This window comes from Cottoperca gobio, chromosome 14 (genome assembly GCF_900634415.1).
Source record: "Cottoperca gobio chromosome 14, fCotGob3.1, whole genome shotgun sequence".
Classification (NCBI taxonomy): Eukaryota; Metazoa; Chordata; class Actinopteri; order Perciformes; family Bovichtidae; genus Cottoperca; species Cottoperca gobio.
This window is the reverse complement of record NC_041368.1, coordinates 16,296,107-16,318,451: the sequence shown is the minus strand read 5'-3', so window position 1 is coordinate 16,318,451 and position 22,345 is coordinate 16,296,107. Positions and strand designations below refer to the sequence as shown.

Genomic DNA, 22,345 nt, shown 5'->3' with positions numbered 1-22,345 from the left:
TTTGTCAATGGGAAACAAAAGGAAAAGCATAAATCTAAATGTAGCCAGGAACATTCAGCTTTGCAATAAAATGATTAGACCTTAACAAATATGGCCAAATTACATGCGCTTACCAAAAATAAATCTTTTGTGTGTCTCCTGACTCTCCAATTGCATGTCAGTTGAACATTTTTCTGTTTCCATTCATCTGAACAAATATAGAAAACTGAATAGAGGGTCTTCGTAAAGCAGTAGGTTTAGTAGGCAGAACAATAACGACAGAAGAATAGATGTCTTCGGTTATATTTAAAAACAGAAAAGGCAGAAAATAAGTGGCCAATTGCTGAATGCAGCTTTTATCCTCAGGGTCAGCTTGACCTAAATTTCTTACAACCTGGCTGTCTTCCCTTGCTCCACTCTGTCTTTTTCCTTTTCATCTTCTCTCTCTCTCTCCAGGGACTCGTGACACAGTGGAGGGCCATTAGTCGGGCTGCAGTTTGCTCTGACAAATCAGGTAATTGTAAATCAATGACAAGACAATCAAGTGTGTGCTGTCTGTCAGCGTCCTTCACACACAGCTGGATGAGAATGATTTTAAAAGCTCCAAACGGACAAGTCTCTCTAGCCATCAACAAACACACTCTGTGGTTATATAGGTCGATGGGGGGGGGATGGGGGTAGCTCTTGACAGATAACAATAAATCAATGGATCCACTAGCAACCCAATCTTCAACACAGATGAGGCAGTTGAACATCTTTAAATGGCCAGACAATTGGGTTTGCAGCATCAGATAGATGATGGGACAGATGTAGGGCTGAAGACTTTGGGGCAGCGCACGAGTCACGCTGTTAAGAAATAAATCAATGACCAGCCTATTAACCTTTGTGTCCGCTGTTCTGTTGGCTATGTATGAAAGAGGAGGAAGGAGGCGAGACTGCTGAAGAAGATCATGAATCAGAGAATAAAGGATGTAGATAGTGAAAGAAACGACAGAGATAGAGATTAGAGAGAAATGCCAGATAAAGAGGAGTTAACATCAAGTCTGTGAAAAGCAATGACTGCTGGTCAGTGTCTGTTTTATTTTCTACGGGAAGCTTAGGAAGTTAGAGTCATGTTTTTCATCGTGTGCATCATATCTGTTGTATTGTTGGTGGGGTTTTTTTTGCTGCAATGCATGCGAGCGGTGCAAAATATGTTACAAAGAAATGTTACATTATATATGTAGATGGTTGATATCAGACAAAGAAGTGCTGATAGGGTCATATGTCTTAATGTACTTACACGGCACTACACTTTATTATTCACTTTCAGAAAACTGCATGATCAGAACAAATGGAAGAGGCTTTTGTTGGAAAACCTTCGAGGGACTCAAATTACTCTCAATCTTTAGAACATGGATGATCCTGACCTTTAAGCCTCCATCCCTTTCTGGGTCTCTCTCTCACACACACACACACACACACACACACACACACACACACACACACACACACACACACACACACACACACACACACACACACACACACACACACACAGTACTTTGGTACCTCAGTCTGCACTTCAGACTCTATGGCTCCATCTACTGGCTGAGTCATGTAAACTGTATATGACTTTTATTTATTGCTCCAAATATCAATCAATGACGGACACTTTCAAAGTGAAACTTGCATCACACAAACACATTGTAATTGATTCATATGTCACAAAGCAAATTGGTCATATTCTTCTTTAATAACAAACAAGGACATTAATCCATGACAAAGTGTCCTTTTACTTGTCGTACATAATATTAACTGTATCAGCTTGTTTGCACACATACAGATGAATCTGATGTTTTCAACCTGTCGGTGAGTCTAATTTGAAACAATATACGTGACAAACATTTTTTTAATACTGTATTTTAAAAGTAACACATGTATTTTTCCTCGCCCATGCTGTACAAGATATTACTACAGTGTGTCCCTCGAGTATCTTTTAACTCAATGAGGGTTTCTGCTGGTAAAATGCTTTAATTACACTTTGTGTGTCTTAATTGTCCTACTATAGCTATTTGTAATTGTATTCTAGTGTAGGATAAAACAAAGTCACTAGAGGTCACTGTAAATCTCAGAAATTTCCACACTTTCCATGTCTGTTTAGTCAACAGAGTATTCTTGTCTTGAACAGTGTGAGAGCTATTTCACAGCTAACTGTGGCTTCAGCAAGGCCTACGACTTTAATTGGAACCATACAACCACATGTTTTTAGACGATTAAACTTTCCTTGCAACCGTTTTAGGACATGTTCATATCAATGTGGGTTTGAGATTCCATAACGCCTCAGTAATCTCTATTAAAACGCACTTATTGGTCCCTTAAAGAGCAACATTCACGATTGAAATCCCTTCCCTCAGGCGACACACAGTGGCACCTCTTGAACAAAACATCCTGATATAAGAAGCGATGTTCAATCACTTGCGTCGTGAGTGGAGAGAAGATAATACAAAAGATTGTGCTGTATCTCCTGCTGTGACCTTGATCACAGAATACGCAGCGACATGTCAAGTGTATCCCGAGTAACTTGTTACATCATATTACGTCATGCAGACAATCAGGAAGGGGTTTCCAAGTAAGCGCACTGCTGCATAAAATGTCTACTTTCTGTTCCTAGCAATTGGAAATAATTGTAATTCCATACAGCTTTGTTGTAAAAGTACCCTCCCTATCCCATTGCTAGTGTGTGTGTGTGTGTGTGTGTGTGTGTGTGTGTGTGTGTGTGTGTACATGAACACGTGAGTGACCGTGTGTGTGAATGTGTGTGTCAGTGCCAGTGTGTCAAATTACACTAACGTCTCTTTAGGACAGTCCTAAAGATAGTGACCAGGCAGGATCCATCTGGTGTAACGTTGCAGCATTCGGACGCAGAAATAGAGTGAGTAGAATTGCTCTGCCAGAGAGAGAGAGGAGATTACAAGATGATCACAACGTATTGTGGAACAGAACAGACAAGAAGTGAAAAGGAGAGGATAGATTAGAATTTAAAACAAAGTCCTCTCTGCAAGATAGACTCAAATACAGTTATTTTATTTGCAAAAGAATAGCACTACTATGCACGAGGGAATAGAAAAGAACAATAATATTAAAATGTGCTATGTAACAAATGTGTAAGTACTACATAAACTACAGATACAAAGCCCTCTCTGCAAGACCGAGTGAGTACAATAACAACATGTCACTGTAGGTTGTAAAATCACATTCATATCTGCAATAGAATAAAAAATGTATCTTCAGTCTTAACACTGAAACCCTACTATGCATGAGAACACAACAGATGACCCTGCCTACTGGTTAACATGAGGCCAGCACTAACAGCAGGGGGGGGGGGGGGGGGTTCCTTGACATTCATGAAAACAAGGATACATCATTTGATGTTGATCTTCAAGACAGCAAACTGCTTCTCTGAACACAAAATATAACACCTGTGTCAAAACACATCATCATCAACATATTCTGAAGTCTAAAGTAAACATTTGCTCCCCCAAAGGAGATGGTATCCTTTCTTCTTCTTCTTTTTCTTCTTCTTCTTTTTCTTCTTCTTCTTTTTTTACTTACAGTGCACTTCTCCTTTGTTCTCTCTCCTCTCTTCCTCCTTTCTCCCCCTCTCCTTCATTCCTCTCTCGGTCACCTTGTAACGACGTGAGCCTCTCTGTGTATCCCCCCCGCCTTCCCCACAGATGAAGAAGAAGAGGATGCACGCTGCACCCCACCAATGTTGAGAGGAAGAGGGTAGTGAGGAAGGAAAGAGGAAAGGGTGGACGGGAGGGAAGGAAGGAAATAAGGGAAGGGGGGAGAGAGAGAGAGAGAGAGAGAGAGAGAGAGAGAGAGAGAGAGAGAGAGAGAGAGAGAGAGAAAGAGGGGGGGCTAGTAGATGTAGCTCTAGCTGTGGGCCGGGGGGTGAGCTACCTAGCCCGGGCTGCTCTGCCGAAACATCCATGGGTGGCTGTGTCGGGAGCCACCACGACTCCTCGGGCAGCTTAAACGAGAACTCGGACGGCACTGGAGGTAATTTACAGGGTGTATCAACGTATTTTAGTGCATATAAGCTTTTTTTTAGGGGGGGCTTCCTGAAGGCTTTCTGCATGTTGTCCTGGCTGGAGGTTCCTTTATACCCGAGCCAGACAGAGCCGGAGACAGACACGGCAGACCTCCCGGGTATCTCGCTCCAAACAGCGGGCCTTGACGCGAGAAATGACGCCTCGTCGCCACTTTGTAAACTGGGGGATATTTACTGTGCGACGCTGCCTCCCTTTGTTCTTTTTATTTTTTTTGACTGAGCTAGTCGGCTAAAATGTAGCCTAGTTAGCTTGCTAGCGTTTCTGCATAACAAATATGGGTCACAGACGGCAATGGCATGCAAGGGAGTGATGCAGTCTGATTTGACTTATGTCCCATCTGTGATCCTAATGAGAGCTGCACTTATAGGATTCATCTTGTGCTTTTGCTTTGTATTGACTGCTTCTTCTTTTTTTTTTTTATTGGTGTTTGGCATGTTTACGGCTTGAAAGTGTTGGGGAGAAAAGAGGAGGTGTCAACTTAAAGGGTGCCTTAGCTTTATATAAAGGAAGTGTGTTTTTAACTGCGATTATTTGGTGAACAAGGCCCGAGAGCAAGAAGCACAATGCTGTCCATCCACTGTGAGCAGCACAGTAGTGCCAGAATACAGAAGACTGCAACGGATTAGTTTCATTAAAGGCCTATTTATTGAGCAATAAACAGTAGTGCATGTAATACCTAGGGTTATGGGGCATTATATACATATGTTTTACTTGTAGTTGTTCTTTACTGGTGAGACTTTAACCAGGATACACATGAGTGCACAACATCATGGTGCAAAAACTGACATGCAAAAGCATCCCTGCCCCTTTTTCTAGACATGTTTATCAAGCCGAAGTGCTGTAGACTACTTTGTACAGTAGTTTCCTGCTTGTCTGATCTGAAAAGGGGTTTCACTACTGAACAGTAAGTTATTTTAATCACAGAATGGGACATGGAGCTGAGGGTATGGGGGTGGGGATTGAGCACTTAGTGAGATATAGCCTGGTTTCCTTAATGTCTGCCTCTACATCCGTTTTGACAACTCGTTCCCAGACTTGCTGGACTTCTAGATGTCACAGGTTTCCGAGATCCCTTTTATCTGTGAAGGAGAGCGTGTAGTAACAAGAAGCTACGCAGTGTTAAAACAGATGCAGACAAGCAGCTGTTACTTGACACCCTGCTTGATGAGGACAGAGACAATGCAATTAGACCACAACACATGTACATTTATCTGAATCATAACTAGGCTTACCTAGTTTATGTGTTATTTTATACATACTGGCCCGTATACTGTACATCCCTCAAGATTTCTGGGAATTACTGAAAGACAGGCAAGGAGGCTAAATTAGTAAATTGTGAACAGATGCATGAGCTGGAAAGTAGGATGTTGCAGAAGTAGGCCGATGAACTAACGGACACGAAGTCAAGAATTCAGGCAGTTATTTTTAGCAGATTATTGTTATTAAACCTGCACGCAGAACATTTTTAATGTACAGTTTATTTTCTTCGCCTTGAGTCAGTGTGAGCGGCTGCTGATGTTTTACATAACCACATGTGTGGTTGATGATGTTTATATTAGCGCTGCAACCATTAGTCGACTAATAGGTTAGTAGACTGAGGGGAAAAGAATTGACAACAATTTTTTTATAATTAGTTAGTTTTTGAAGTTATTTTGATTCAAAAATGGCATTTCAAATATTTTACGGACATTTCCTGCTTTTCTCTGTTTTATATAATTCAACTGAATATCTTTGGGTTTGGGACAAACAAGACATTTAAAGACATTATCTTGGACTTTGAGCAACGTTTGGACATTTTTCCCTATTTTCTGACATTTCCGATTAATCAAAAATGAAAATAATCATTATTTATACGATTATCGGTTTGAGTTAACTGCTGCGACGTCACAGGCTAAAAAATAACTATAATTTTGCCTTGTTTTGTCAACCGAGGACCTAATTTTCCCTCCATTAAGTGACCTTGAAACAGTGTGTGAGTCTTGTATACAAAAGGGAAAAAGTCAAAGTAAGCGTAAACAGTCAGTTAGAGCTCTTATTTACTACAGACAGTCAGTTGAAGGTTGGTGTTATCGGACTGTGCCATGTGATCATCAGAGTACATGTGTACCAGCAGCAGGTGTAACTCAACACCTTGATCCGTCATCCTCTCCTCTCTGTGTTGCACGAACAACCACACACGCACGTACACACCGTCCTTTACCTGTCGTCCCCTTCGGTGTTGATCCAGATGGTGTTATTCATCAGCCATTCTGCTGCAGATGGAGCGCTGTTAGATGCTATAACCCTAACCTTGTAACTGGGTTGAGTAACATAACACATCTAACTTCAGTTCTGCTCAGTCTGTGTGTACTTGTATACATCACATGCTAGTGTAGGCTCATGTTTAATCTGTCTTCTACGTTTAGTTGTGTACTTGAGTAATCTTAAAAGACTGATGCTTTGTTTCAGATCAATCCTAACACTTCGTATTCCCTCTTTCTCCTTAACGCTTCATCCCTACTTCTCCTGTTCATCCTCTGTGTATTCCACCACCTTCTCTCTCTTTCTCTAACTTCCACTCCATGGCTACTTTTGATTCCCTACATCCCCATTTGTTTCTGTTTTTTTATCATTTCCTTATCTTGGTTATCCTTTCTTCCCCTCCCCCCATCTATCCCCATTTTCTTTCTGTCCTCACATCCCTTAATTTACCCCACCCTCACACTCATACTCTGTGTTTCTATCTTTCCCCTCTGGTTCCTCTCCGTCATCTCCCCTCCCACCCTCCTGTCTTCCTCTTATCTTTCTTTCCTCTCCTTTCCTTTCCTCTTTCTTGCCCTCCCTCCCAGTGGCTCTAGGGCGGAACCAGCCCCTGAAGAGAGAGCGGCCTAAATGGAAAAGTGACTACCCGATGACTGAAGGCCAGCTGCGCAGCAAGAGAGATGAGTTCTGGGATACGGCGCCAGCATTCGAGGGCCGGAAGGAGATCTGGGATGCACTGCGGGCTGCGGCCAGCGCCTTTGAGATCAATGACCACCTGCTGGCTCAGGCCATCCTTGACGGGGCCAGCATCACACTGCCGCACGGTAACGCACATTTCCTCAGTGGAAGATGTAGCACATACCTCATATTGTTTCTTGTACTCTCTATAAAATACCGCTGGGGGGACTTTATGTAGGACATTGCAGTGGATGATTACCACCTCAAGAATTTCAACTCCCTCTTCCCAAGTTCTCCAGAGAAACTTAAACTCAGGAACTCAGCTGTAGAGAGTTTCTTAACAGTTTGAGTCTTTACTGAAGGCTGCAGATCTCATCTTCTATGCTAGTTTTTATGTGTATTGGAAGTTTTACTTTTTGGCTGTTGGATTGCAAGTTAATTCAAATCCAAGAAGAGACAAGAATGCATTTTAAGAGAGACCAAGCAAGCGGCTTAATCTTAAGAAAAACAAAGAATTCCAAGTGGGTTTGACTATGCAATGTGTGTACACTCTAAAAAGTGACATAAGTATACTCAAAGCAGTGAGTGTGCACACTAAAAACTCCTTGATTTTTCAGTGTGCTGTTGATGTTGAGCTACAACGATTAGCCGTTTGGTCGATTAACAGAAAATTGATTATTACATGTATTACATTTGCTGGTGCCAGCTTACTAAAAGAAAGAATTGTATGTTTTCCCTATACATGATTAGTTGCAGCCCTATGGTGATGGACACTATTGTCCCTCAATGCAAGATTAGACAAAGGAAATGAAAAAGCTACTCGCAGCAGGAAGACAATAAAACAAATTGTGGACGGTGGTTAAACAGCCCCAGGAACAATGCAGAAAAGAGGGGGAAAAGCCATTAAATCCTTGGAAAAAACATTTTGATTTAGTTGTGAAGTTTATTTGGCAATGACATTCTGAATTAGCAGTTTGTTTGACAGTCATTGGTGCTCATATTGTTTCATTTTTTATTAGCGTAAACGTTTATTGTATAAGCAGTGTAAGACAATCAGTAAATACTGAATTCAATTAGTATGCAGTCTGGATTTGGGACACACTTAGGACAGGGTTTGTTGCTTGCTTTCCACCTGCCAACTATCATTCATAACTATCTAGAAAATGAAGTATGATGCTGCAACTGCGCTGACAATTTCTTGCCTCAAATTGATTTTAAAACTGATTTTGGTGGATAGTTTCAGAACAGCCTCCATGTTTGTCTAGCTTGAAAAGTGGAAGCTTAAAACACCCATCTCAAGTAAATGCATCTATGGCCCTTCAAGACCACAATAAGAAAAGCAAAAACTGAGAGATGGCTTTGCCAAGCCATGACGTACAGTCCTGCCACCAGACAGCCGCCCTTACGACTTGGGGGGGGGCACTGAATATCAGATCTTAGATATTCAACAGAGTTCGAGTTGAGAAGAAAAAGGATGTAAGAAAGCTTCTTCAGGAAGTATCTTATACACCCTCTGTAGTTTCAAGTGTCATCTGATGTTGAAGTTTCATAAACAGGAAGTAGACGTTGCCATCTGTTTGGGTGAGTGGCTTCTGTGCACAATAATTGAGTGTTCAATGAATATGGACCTGATTACAGGCAGTTAGTCATTTACAGTATTCAGCCTGCAGTTAAAAATAAGTTACAGATGCTGAACCTCCTAAGTGTATCTCAATGACCACATTGTAGAGTTTAGACTTGAGCTATTAGGAATAATCTACTGTATGAGGGATCAATAAATAATACATTAAAAGGGGCATGGCCTTGGTCTTCTGAAAGAAGGAATTAAATAATCACTTGCATAAGTATAAAGAGAGTGCATCTTAGAAAACTTACTGGAGAGCATTTGCATAGAACCAATCAATAGAATTGGCTTCGATTCAGAAAGCCCTCAACTCTACACAGTAATTATCCGCTGCTTGTGTAGGCTTTCTATTTGTGGATGTGCATCATTCTCTCGATTCCTTATTCGTATCACCTCAGTCATATTACCTCAACTGAGGAAAGCAAAGGTTAGTTTTCTTGTGAAAATGTTTTCATGGTCGGGGTGGCACACCTGGTAGAGCAGGTGCCCGCGTAGCAGGGCTGAGTCCTTATCAAGCAGACTGGTTGGAATCCAGACCTATGGCCCTTTGCTGCGTGTCATACCCGCTCTCTCTTTCTAATCTATCTGTCGTATGTCTTTAATAAAAGCTAAAGGCCAAAAGATTCACCTTTAAGATTTATTCATCATGGGTATTGTATATTTGAAGTCAATAGATAACATGGTGGTAAACATAACCTCACTTTGTGTTATCCTGTTAATCAAAGGCAGTTCTATTATGAGGGGCTCGGTGAACTCCTCTGCAGGAAAACAGAGGTGGACAAAAGGAGAGCAAGCGCTATGGTACAATTACAAACGCACTTGTCTTTACCGTCTATGGAACACACTCATTTCTGGCGAAAGAACGTCATGATTGATAAAATGATAGACTCTTCACTTCGAGTGTCGAGTGAAGCAGAGAGGAGAGACGGATACAGACATGCGGCCAGAGCGCACAGGGAGCAAGATGCCTTTCATTTTAATTAATAAAAAAATGTAATTTGAGCACATTATCACAGTTCGATCAGTTGAAATTGAAGCACCTTTAGCCTATAAGTATCCATTAAGACTGTCCCCGCAACGATCTCATCGTCCATCGCGATGTTTCACTGTGGACATCGTCATCGCCCGACCCTAGTTAGGGACATTAGACTTCAAGGTCAGCTCTGCCTGAATGCAATTTGGGTGGCAACAGACCAGCTTTCTGTGCATGTAAACATAGTCATGTCTTGTCCTGCTCCATTCCCTTTCGTAGTTTGGCCAGGTCAGATCAGATCCTGCAGGACTGCAGCTGTGGATTCCCCAGGCCTGATGTCACCATTTCACTAATCCAGCACTCCGGTACAAAGAGCAGCCAGATCACTTAAATATTTTTATTACTTACAACTTTATTCCCTTTTTTTTTTGCTTCCACCATTCCAGTTTCAATGTGGTACTTAGGCATTGTGGTACTTTGCACTAAAAGCATAGACTGTATAAGATATGGACATAATCTCCAGGACGTCACCCATAGTCTTCTGAAGAGCGGTTGTGAAGTGGGCGGCTCTGGCTGTCACCATTTTGGCAGTGCTGACTTTGCCTCACTCCCGGCTAATCCAAAAATGGACAAAGAGGTGTATTGTTGGTGAAGCCGAGGAGGGCCCGTGTGACGCAGCAGAACAGACAGCTAGTGGCTTTAATATCATTTAAATTAGTGAGTTGTTTAAAAATCCACAGTGAAATTAGCTATAGAGACCCAAACTGTTCTGTTGTACCAGACTGTAAACATGTTTATTTCTTCTTATTATTATTATTATTTTTATTTTATGTCATTTCTGCTGCTCATTTTAACATGGGGGTCAATGGGGATTGACTTGCTTTTAGAGCCAGTCTCAAGTGGCCATCCGAGGAACTGCAGCATGCTAACATTCTCACATTGATGAGGCTCCCGTGTTGATGTTGTTATTTCTCATGTTCAACATCTTAGTTTAGCTTATAAGCATGCTTACTTTTGCTAATTAGTACTAAACACAACATACAACTGAAGCTTATGGGAATGACATTAGATAAATCAAAGTATTGGACAAATCATATTTTTTGATTTTGATGGAGATGGTGCTGGTGCTGGAACAAAAGTCAGCGTATCACCAAAGGGAATTATCCTGAGGAGGACATGAATGTCATGAATGTTCAACAATTTCCCTTGGGATAAATAAAGTTCTATCTAATGTGTGAAGTTTTCAAATTTCATGGCAGTCCTGTCCAATAATTGAGAGATTTCATTTAGAATCACAAATCCTCATGGTGGCACTAGAGGAAAAGTCCTGGGGGGGGGGGGGGGGGGGACTGTGAATGTCTGTAAATAAAGTGTCATGGCAATCTATCCATCAGTTGATGTTTCAGGACCAAAGTGGTGGGCTGATCAACTTTCATTGCCATCCACAGAGTGAAGCTGCTCGCATGGTGAAAGAAGCAGCGTCACTGTGGGACTAGTTGGTTAAACATCAGCTTTTTAGAAGCAGTCAATGACCCTCCAAAAAGTCTTGAATTAAAAACACATTATCATATAGTGTAGACTTTGTTGTTGCCATTCAGGAAATAGAACCGAGTATTTAGGTTTCTTAAAACACCCACTGCATTCATAATGGAGACTTTTCCCTCATTAGAGATGCATCGGTTGATGGGCTCCTTTTTCAGTGCATATAATTAGATTGGAGACCAAGTTGATCTGCAGTCTTCTAAAGTGACTCTGTGGAGCAGAACATGGGAGCCATTTGCATCAGCTGGTCAACATGTTGGAGTCCATCCAACCTGCAACAAATAAAAACATCATGTTACCTGATTCGCATCGTTGTACACCTTTTTATGTTTTCAGCCCTAACCAGTCAAACTACTTGTTGGTTGCGAAACAGCACTTTGGTGCAAGGCTGGGATGTTTTTTTCAATTTAAACTTGTTTAATGAAATCCCAAAACCAAAGGCATTAGCACCACCTGGAAACCATTAGCATCCTGCAGCCGAAGGGTAAACACTAACATGGAGCCAACCGGAGAACAAACAAAGCAAGTGAGATATAAACACAGATTCGTACCCTAAATCATGTTTATAGAATGTCAGTGAACCATGTGTGTCTTTTATCTTGTATCTATATTAGCCACTTGTGGCATTGGCTAATGGCTATGATAGCTTACACACATTTTGCTGTCTCTGCTGGTATCTTACACGGAAGGAATTTAAAGTCCAACTTTTAAATTATAAACTAACAATACATTTGTTGACGTAATTCCTGACTACAAAAAAAAAAAATCATTAAATATGATATCAACTAGACTTAATACATTTGTAATCAAACTGGTCTGGTGAATCTGAATCTTTGGGTTTATTGGTACATGTTGATATTTCAGTTATGCTAGTGGCAAAGGTGGAGCGCTTTAATACCTTAAATATGGTATGATGGTATGCCATCAAATTATATGGTTACCTAAGGTGCGGATTTTGCATACATGCTTCTTTTCTCACACTGGAAGGAAGATGTGGTTGAATTAACTTCTGTATTTCTTTTCACACCAAGTGTTTTTTGGTGAGTGCTGTTGTTATAAGGTGTTGCCCACTTGTTATCCACATTACTACATATTTCAGTTTAAGAGTGAAGCTCTCTCGCTCTCACATTCACTGTGATGACAGCCGTGTCCTGAGGCGTAGCATTAGCTTACTGTCCTCACCTTGATCACAGCAGTCATTTAGAGAACAGCGAGCAACATCCTGTGGGTTTCTGCTAACTCCTCTCGGTCTCACTAACCACCAAAGCCCTCAAAAGTGATTCATACTCCAATTCATGTCATAAAACAACACGAGCGGTGCATTAACCTTTTAAAATATTTACCAACAAGACTTTTGAGTTGACTTGCTTTTGTGGGAAGAGTTTTCACCCTTTACTTTAATGATTTGGTTCTAATTTTAGACCCTCTGAAGGTCAACATCACTACCTTCTGCATTAAAAATACAAAACTTTGTTAAGATTAGACTGTTTATAGATTCACCGGTTAATTGTGTATTACTCCTAAAGCTGCAGTGCGGAACATTTGTCTCCCCTCTCTGACGGTGAGAGAAATTACTATATGGGGGAGACCACAGGGACGGAGCAGCAGCTTGGAGAGTTGCCGAAAACTATGGCAGTTACTGGATAGGATTCTCCAGATAAAAAAGAAACCTGGCGTCCAGAGGAAGGAAAAATTTCAGCGTTGGAAAGTCACCACAGATGCCAGACACGACAGCGAAATACAGAAAGCTTTCCCTGGTGACGATTGGCTCAGCATAGTGTGAACTCATTGGGCAAAGGCTTGAATGTAACAAGCGTTCATTTATATGTAAAAGTACCGCACTCAAACTTTAAGGGTAAAAAACTAAAGCAAGCAAACCTTGATATGACATGGGTGTTTTTAGGAATGAAGAGTAGTGACATAAAACTAACAATAAACTATTGTTCGGGCGGACTTGTCTGAAATCCCCTTGAGGACCTATGGGGGTCTCCCCCTACGAATATCACTGTATTAAGTTTCTGTTTGTGGAGTACTATGACCTCTTCACTACATTATATGTCCCCCCCCTCTCCTCCAACTCTATACTCTTTGTCTGAATCACAGTTGGTCAACAGTTACATAATGTATTTTAAATACAACATGACATTCCCCTTTCTCCTGCTTTCGCTCCTCTTTCGTCTCAGTCTTGTCTATTGTGTCTGACTCTCGTTTCTCTATTTCATTTGACTACAATGAAATGTGAATCTGAGGTCAGGTTTTGGCATTGTTTGATGGAAAAATGACGCATATATTTAACCTTCAGTTTATGATTGCAATAATGAAAATATACAAAGGAACACAGTTATTTAAATACAACATAAATGTGCCAAAAACCTCAGGCTTAGCAAGGCACTTCAGTTGTTAATTGCTTTGTATTGGAACTTAAACATTAATCTAGTGTACTTAATATAACTACGCATGCACACAAGAAATGAAAGAAGAGAATATAGTTGTGGCACATCAGATCATTACAGCAAGTTAAATCATTAAGTAACCGGACAATGTTTCTCTTCGCTTCTTACTTTGAGATGTGTGGTTTGCACACGGGATAAAATAGACTTGTTATAACCTCTAATAGGCAAATGTTCTGTATCCCTCAAGACTCAATGAAGCAGAAGATCTTAATGTTATTGTAACTGATAGGAATGATGGTTGAATCAGCATTTATATTAAAGTGTTGATATGTTTCCATTCTTCCAGGAGCTCTGACTGAATGTTATGATGAACTGGGGAATCGATACCAGCTGCCAGTCTACTGCCTCTCTCCTCCCGTCAACATGATTGAAGAGCGCTCTGACGAGCCTGACGGTTCAGATCCAGACTCCGGGGCCGCAGACCCGTCCACAGGCAGCGCCAGCGACGCCGCCTCAGGAGGGGAGTGCCAGCTTCGGCTCCGGCTTTCAACGGGTCGCGACCTCCGGCTGGCGGTCCGTTCCACGGACACAGTGGGTATGATGAAGCGTCGTCTACATAGTCAGGAGGGCGTGCCTGCAGCAACCCAACGCTGGTTTTTCTCAGGTCGGCCACTGACGGACAGGCTGCGCTTGGACCAACTCAACATCTCCAGGGACTACGTGGTGCAGGTCATCCTCAGCCAGCCGCCACAGCCAGAGCCGGTGTTAACACCAGGACACACACCAGAGGCCTCTGGGCCAGTGATGGTGGAAGGAGTGGCTGCACTGCCGCAAGAGCCCACGCCGGTGGAGAATTAACTCGCCCCAACATGGCAGCCTGGAGGTGGGCGTACCAGCGGGCTGGGAGTGTAAAAGAAGGAGGATAACAAGGGAGAAAGTTGATTCTGACTTTTTTCTTTTGGTCTCTTCTCTTCTTGTCTCTTCTCTTGTCTCCTCTTCTCTTGTCTCCTCTTCTCTTTTGGTTTCTTCTCTTCTTGTCTCTTCTCTTTTCTTTTGGTCTCTTCTCTGCTTGTCTCTTCTCTTCTCTTTTGGTCTCTTCTCTTCTTGTCTCTTCTTCTCTTTTGGTCTCTTCTCTTCTTGTCTCTTCTTCTCTTTTGGTCTCTTCTCTTCTTGTCTCCTCTTCTCTTTTGGTCTCTTCTCTTTTGGTCTCTTCTCTTCTTGTCTCTTCTCTTCTCTTTTGGTCTCTTCTCTTCTTGTCTCTTCTTCTCTTTTGGTCTCTTCTCTTCTTGTCTCTTCTTCTCTTTTGGTCTCTTCTCTTGTCTCTTCTCTTCTTGTCTCTTCTCTTTTCTTTTGGTCTCTTCTCTTCTTGTCTCTTCTCTTTTCTTTGGTCTCTTCTCTTGTCTCTTCTCTTTGGTCTCTTCTCTTGTCTCTTCTCTTTTGGTCTCTTCTCTTCTTGTCTCTTCTCTTTCTTTTGGTCTCTTCTCTTCTTGTCTCTTCTTCTCTTTTGGTCTCTTCTCTTGTCTCCTCTTCTCTTTTGGTCTCTTCTCTTTTGGTCTCTTCTCTTTTGGTCTCTTCTCTTCTTGTCTCTTCTCTTCTCTTTTGGTCTCTTCTCTTCTTGTCTCTTCTTCTCTTTTGGTCTCTTCTCTTCTTGTCTCTTCTCTTGTCTCCTCTTCTCTTTTGGTCTCTTCTCTTCTTGTCTCTTCTCTTTTGGTCTCTTCTCTTCTCTTAGTTTTTTTGGGCAGAGGTTGACTGTCTGCCAGAGCGAAAAGACTCTTGAATTGAGAAAAAGACTCTTCCTTTTGGTTTTACACGTTGAAACGTTGACCATTTTTTAATTTTTGACCGTCTTTTTAACTGTTCCTATGGAAACCAAACAACTAAAAAGAGAACTATGTCAGATGGCGTAAAGGGTTTTCTTAGCAACACTGATGTTCAAATGTTTCTGTATTTCAGTTTCCATTCAAGTTCTGCTCTCTGGCAAAGCAGTCAGCTCTTGGTCAGCAGAATTCTGTTTATGAGGCTACAGGGTTATACATATACATACATACATTTTCATTTCAATAGAATTCTACACGGGCAGTTCAGAAAGGAAAGGATTAAAGATAGTTTAACAATCATGTTATTCAGACAATTATTTTAATTATATGTAAATCAAATCAAGAACACACCTCACTTGGGGATCAAGTCAGTATGCTATGCTGTACAGAAAGGTCGCTAGTTAGTAAACTGATGTGTCCTTCTTGTCAAGACTGAGGTTGCAGTCAGGGGGCATGACGATGTTTTACCAAGCTGCCGCTGGATTAGACGCTTTATTTCACTCTGCTTCACGGAACAATCAAAACAAAATCATGTAATAAACACGTGTGTGTGTGTGTGTGTTTGTGTGTGTTTGTGTGTGTGTGTGTGTGTGTGTGTGTGTGTGTGTGTGTGTGTGTGTGACCACAACCACACTTATAAATGTGGCAAAAGGATGGAACATCAGGAACACAGTTGCTTATTTTGATTAAAAATAAAATGTTTTTAATTAAAATGGATTATTGTTTCTATTCCTCAATCTCTGTCTTATTATTTGCTTTGAATATATGTTAATGATATGACGTGGAAGCGGGACAAACATCATGGCAGTATGTCCCACTATGTTCTCTTGGTATAACAATGCGATTTACATTCTCTTGCAGTCTTTCAGTTCCACTTCAGCTAATAATCGTTAATCAAGTTTTACAGTTTTTGGCAGATTTGATCTCCGATCTCTAAAGAAGGGGCCTCATAATGCATCTCACAAATATGTGATTGATACCACTAATTCAAACATATTCCCATTTTAATAACATATTTGTGAGTAACACTTTTTTTCATTATACCATCGTTGTCTTGGAGCAATGTGTCGTATAAGAATCATGTTGTGCTTTATATATCAATATATATCTATATTGTGGGCAGGTTCAAACCACAGATCAGTAGCAACAGCATGAGTTTATCTCTAACAGAAACCTATTACAAATATCAATATCTGAGAATTTAAAAGAATATTGTGACATTGTGGGAAACACACTTATTCACTTCCTTGCTAGCATACACGTCGATACCGATAAATCCATAATACTCTAATAAATTGGTCGGTAATAATATCACAGCTGATTAAGAGGTCTGGTTCTTTTTTGTCCTTTGATTTCCTCCTTTGCCTATTTCAACTTCCTCCTTTTAAATGTGCTCATTCCAGCCAGACAGAACATGGAAAATACCTTGAAAAAAACAGCATGATGCAAAGAGGCTGTCTGCAGAGAGGAATCCACAATCAACATTGTGTTTGAAAGAACTGCCACCAATTGGCATTCCCAGCTTGAGTGCAAATACCAAACTGTCATTTAACCAGTAATAGAATGAGGAAGGAACCTGTCTGCGAACAATCTGCCATTAGTCACATAAACCTGTGTAAACTAAGCTCCTGAGTACATAATGTAGAGGAAGAAGGAGATTGGAAGGACATTTTCGTGCTCTTAAACCTGAAAGGTCATGATGTACATAAGTGACGGGCAGAGAGGAAGTGGATCAATTATTAGGTCAATCTCCAGCCTTCATAGTTTCCTTGCAATTGTGGGAAATACCTTTGTACATCATACCTGATCGAGGTGTCTAAACTTATTTTTTTCTGTTTTGAGACCTACTATCCCAAAAGAGAAAATGTGTCACTTTCCAGTATGGTTTTAAGGAGTGAATTTCATGATTGTTTGGGGATGTGTGTTGAAAGTGTTCTGTTTTTTTTAAAAGTTTGTAGTTTGGGACAAGTGTATGGTATCAAAGTTGGTGCAAAGGAGCAGTGAAGTGGCACCGTACTTATAAAACTGAATCTATGAATTCACAAACCTTATTCAAAGAGCAATCTTGTGACTTTTAATAAACACTTTTCCATTTCATTCTAGTAACTCTATTGCCTTAAATGGATTTCTTGTTCTTGTTCTGAGACCTGTCATGACCATTTTCCACGGTAACAGCTTTAGTGAGGCGCCACCATACTTCTTCTCCAGTTCCCTTTCCTTGAGGTTTCTATCTCTTTTGTTCTCCCATACTTCCTCAACTATGGTCAGTGTGGCTGCACAACCATACGCACACATTTCACAAGTAGGAAAGTAATGAATGAATTGGATTTTTCTCTTCAGATTGTGTCCTCTTCCTCATGACTGCACACGTCAGGCTGAACAAAACACGACACTGAAGAGTCAGGAGCGAGAAAATAAAGTGTGATGGCTGAAGAAATAATGCTGATCTGTTTCTTTTGCTGCTTAACTTATAAAAATTGTCCTTTTCCAATATAAACGATAAACGAGATCAGGATCTCACATCATCAGCCATTGTATTCACACACACACACACACACACACACACACGCACGCACACGCACACACACACACACACACACACACACGCACACACACGAATATACAAACACCGAGTATGATACACAAGGCTGTTCCTCTATTTGTGTCACCGGGGGTTTCGTCCCTTCTGCTTCTGTCCTACATAAATACAGCGACAGCACGCTGAGTTCATGCAGACAAGCTGAACACACACTCAGAACAGTCATCTCACCTCTGTGGCATCCTCATCAGATCTGTTCTTAAAGTGTTGGGTCAAGTCCAGTTGCCAAGGTAAGATCTACTTTACTCATTTTATTTTATCTCTCCTGTTTGTTTTTTTCTCTCCTGCACTTTATTCATTAGATATGTATTTTAATATACTGAGGTAAACACTCATTTTATTGTTTTGTATTAAAAAATACAAAAATACAGGTGATATCTAAAAGTCATAACTTAAACACTTTTGTTTTTACGGCATCATCGCAACTAAATGCACTTTAGAGGTACTTGTATGAATTACTGGCAAACTTTTCTTCAAAGTTTTTCCTTGTGCGATGCGAGGGTCTGAGGACAGAGGGTGTCGTAACCTGTACAGTCTGTAAAGCACACTGAGACAAATGTATAATTTGTGATATTGGACTATACAAATAAATTTGATTTGATTTGATTCCGCACCCTAAAAGAATATTAAAATACAGCAAAGGCATTGTGGTTGAACTGGTCACAACTTGTATATTTACACAATATTTCGGGAGACTTTATACATATCCACTACACACACAGAGAAAAGTATTGTACATTCTACCCCGCTGCATTTAATTTTACTTTATTGTATCTTTTGGAATATAAATCTCTAAGAAAGATACAACTTGTTACAGTTGTATGACATACATACGACAACCTGTTGGTGAAAAAACTTGTGTCTCTAGTTATTGAATTATCATTATCATTGAACAAGAGTCTCAGTCTCATAAGATATTAAAATAAGCCGAGCAATCGAGGTTTAAGCAACTGAACACTTTCCTCTGTTTGTCCCCAAACATATGCCTGGCTTTAAATCAATGATACACATTTGGTTCCAGTCCTTGTACTATACTCACTTATTGTCCTTTCTTCCAGATGCGTGTATTGTTCCTTATGGTCTTGTATGCTGGGCTATGCTACGCCAGCTCTGACCAAGAAAACATAGAGACTCTAATGGATAATGGTTGGTACCTCCTCCTTTCTCTACCGAATATTCCTCTTTCTCTCCATTTGTGTCTTTGCCTCTTATGCAGTTACTGTTGATTCAAGTGTGAACGTGTGTGTGTTTCTTGTCTATGATTTAACTAGTTCTGGTGCTGAGGGTTCCTTACGGTGTGAGCTCCACAAAGTATGTTCCCCTGAGCTGTGGAGAAGCTTATCAAAACCAGCCTGTGGTTTGGAAGAAAGACGGTAATACAACTGTTTCTACTAGTAGTAATACTTCTACTACGACTGGTACTTTTCACAGTGCCTGCATGATACTATTACATCTTTAAAAACAAGACATTTTCTGTTAAACTTAAACTCGTCTTTAGTTAGATGGCCATTTCTTTTCTCTGTTTCTTTCTTTATGACATTTTGAAGCATCATTGTTACATTTAACTATGTTGTTGTTGTTGTAGGCGAGATTATACCAGATCTGCAGGGGAACCAGGTCAAGGTGCTGGTGAAGGATTTGGATGGAGGAAATTACACCTGTCACCTCAGCCCAGACGGAGAATACCTCAACTACACTGTGATCCTGATCCAAATAGATCCAGCCAACAGGACTTACATACTGGAAAAGAAATCCCATAAAGAGGGTAAGATAAGACAGATGGAGGGAGTGAGGAAGGAGAAGAAGAAAGTACATTGAGAGAAAAGATAAACAGAGAAAGATAAAGAGTTAAGGTAAGAGATTAGATAAGAAGATGGTGGCAGAGGGAGATAAGAAGGGGAACAAATCCACAGAGAGCTGTTGTCCAAAAACAAAAACACAAATACAAGATGAACAGTGCGGCACATTTCAAAAGAAACTAGATGAAAGGAGCAGCAGAGGTGGACTGATAATGGGAATGGAAGACGCAAATGAACAGAAAGAGGGGAAAAGGAACAGACAGAGAGCACAGTGTCTATTTTAAATTCATGATTATATTTTGATGTGGCATAAACCACACCAAGGTTGACACAATGGGCAGGCTTTATGTTACACACCCATCACCATCTTGTCAAAAAAAGAAACTTAAAAACACTAAACTTGTTGCTCCTACTCCACAAAAGCAGATACAAAAAAACGTTTTTCCTTTGATTCACTGAAGACATTTAAGAAATTAAAATAGTTTTTTGTGCCACGTCTCACATTTCGCAAAAACCTGTGAAAGCTCTAAAAGCGTTGGAACAGTTTGGGAATGATTTTGTGCCTGATTTGATGGAAACAAAATGTGAAATATAGATGGTGTGAAGCTGACAACCTGAAATGTATCTTGCTATGATTTATTGATGTTTAAATGCTGGGACCTTCAAAAGAAAGCTCTCTGAAACACAACACATGAAATCAATTCTTCACTAGAGCATTAAACACAAAGAGAGGGACTCAGACTCAGAGTGTTAACTGTGTTTCTGTTCCTCCAGGTCACATCAGCTGCTCAGCGTCTAACTATAGAGACTCCTTCCACTGCTCCTGGACCAGAACACAGTACAGACAGAACGCCGCTGTGCTCCTGGTGAAGGCAGAACGGTGAGGACAAAATATGATTTCTCACACAACGCTCATCCAACTTTTTTTTTTGTACTCATTTCAATCACGAGTAGATTGAGTATCTGTTCTAGATAACATCGTAACAACCACTTTTTTTCTTCAATCTAGTCATTCAGAAAATATTTCCTGTGAGCTGGATGCTAATGGGTCAGGGATTCACTGCCAGGATAGCAACTGTCCATACAAAGAGGAACAGCACAGCATCTCCATCACCATCTACATATACAACTCCGCTCTCCTCGAGGCCTACACTAAGGTTTTCTACCTGAGAGACATTGGTAAGTGATTGTATTTTAATGTTATTTGCAGTTTGTGGCCTTATTTTCATCCATCCACTCTTCTTCTACATGTTAAACTGGTCATTTAACTACATTTTGCAGTATCTTGCTGGTTGTTAAACTATTCATATTTGCGTAGTGATTCAAGTAGTTACCGTAAATAACTTTTTGGTTATTTGTTGTGTAGTGAACTACTGAAATTCCAAACAATTTAGGGCCATACAAATGTATTTTACCATTTGTACTGTAATACATAAGTAGTTTGAACTACTTTTTCTAAGTAGCGTTAGGTAACCAAATTAGATTTCTCCGCCCGGTAAGCTTTGCTGTAGTTCAGCTTCGTGTAGGGTGAAGTTGTTGGTACCTTGCAAAGCTTTAAAAAGTAGCTTCCCGACGCTCCGACCTTTTGTTTTACCTACTGTTGCGATCCTGCCACATCTTCCTCACTGTACCGTTACACTCCCTTTTCACCCTTCTCCACCTAATTCCTCTCCCTCCTCACCCTATTCAGTGAAGCCGGAAAAAGTCCAAAACCTGCAGATCAGTAATGAGAGGGTGTTCAGCTGGGAATACCCTGAATCCTGGGAGAAGCCCTGTACTTACTTTGGCCTGCAGTTCCATGTCAAGGTGGTCAAAAAAGGATTTAACTGTGATAGTGAAAACAACATAACGGTAATCAATAAATGCACGATTGACACTAGATCATATTCAAGTTACACTTAGTTACTGAGAACATTCATTTCTTTGTCTTTAATGTGTCGTCTCTTCTCTTGTGCAGCTAAACACGACTCAGGAAACCAAATATGAGGTCAATGTCAAAACCAAGAAGTTTGTTTTCTGTGTGCGAGCAAACGACAAATTCACCAACGGCCCATTTAGCGACTGGAACCAATGCATGTAAGTATATTACTTGGACCATCGGGAGTAAGAACGGTTTTAACTGGGGGTTGTTACCAAACATGTAATTTGCGTGAGTCATGCCACCAACATTGATTTACTGTTTCCCTCCAACCTTTCCTGTCTCCAGAGTGGATAAAGAAACTATGAGCTGCGCTTCCACCTGACTGCAGCCATAAAGGATGGGAAAAACAAAAGGATGCAAGAAAACATTTATTTCATCTCGTTTTTTATCATGTTTTTAAGCGATGCAATGTATACCTTTATTTATTAGTACTAGTTGTCTCTCTGGAACTACAGTATATTGTTAAAATGCTTATTTGTAATATGAGTGAAATCAACAACTCATTCATTTTTGTCCTTTGTAACTCTTTATTTAACTATCCTTGCAGAATTGTTGCTTAAATGTTTCTTAAACTTTCTTAATAAATTAATGAACATATTAATTTACTGCACTTTTGGCATTTTTTGTATGACATTTCAAATGCATTTCAAACACAGTGGTAATTATTATAAAAAAAAAAGAT

General features: G+C 40.5%; 2 protein-coding genes across 2 annotated transcripts; both read left to right on the top strand.

The window, feature by feature from the left end:
* The first annotated feature begins 3,834 nt into the window (after positions 1-3,834).
* ubtd2 (ubiquitin domain containing 2) lies at positions 3,835-14,597 on the top strand. The gene is made up of 3 exons (XM_029447355.1): positions 3,835-4,023; positions 6,905-7,141; positions 13,874-14,597. The coding sequence occupies exons 1-3, from the start codon at positions 3,954-3,956 to the stop codon at positions 14,383-14,385; spliced, it is 819 nt and encodes a 272-aa protein (XP_029303215.1). The 5' UTR covers positions 3,835-3,953; the 3' UTR covers positions 14,386-14,597.
* A 3,485-nt stretch (positions 14,598-18,082) lies between these two features.
* il12bb (interleukin 12B, b) lies at positions 18,083-22,258 on the top strand. The gene is made up of 9 exons (XM_029448488.1): positions 18,083-18,173; positions 19,002-19,089; positions 19,215-19,316; positions 19,529-19,708; positions 20,517-20,622; positions 20,752-20,921; positions 21,433-21,593; positions 21,700-21,818; positions 21,949-22,258. The coding sequence occupies exons 2-9, from the start codon at positions 19,002-19,004 to the stop codon at positions 21,983-21,985; spliced, it is 963 nt and encodes a 320-aa protein (XP_029304348.1). The 5' UTR covers positions 18,083-18,173; the 3' UTR covers positions 21,986-22,258.
* The last annotated feature ends 87 nt before the right edge of the window (positions 22,259-22,345 follow it).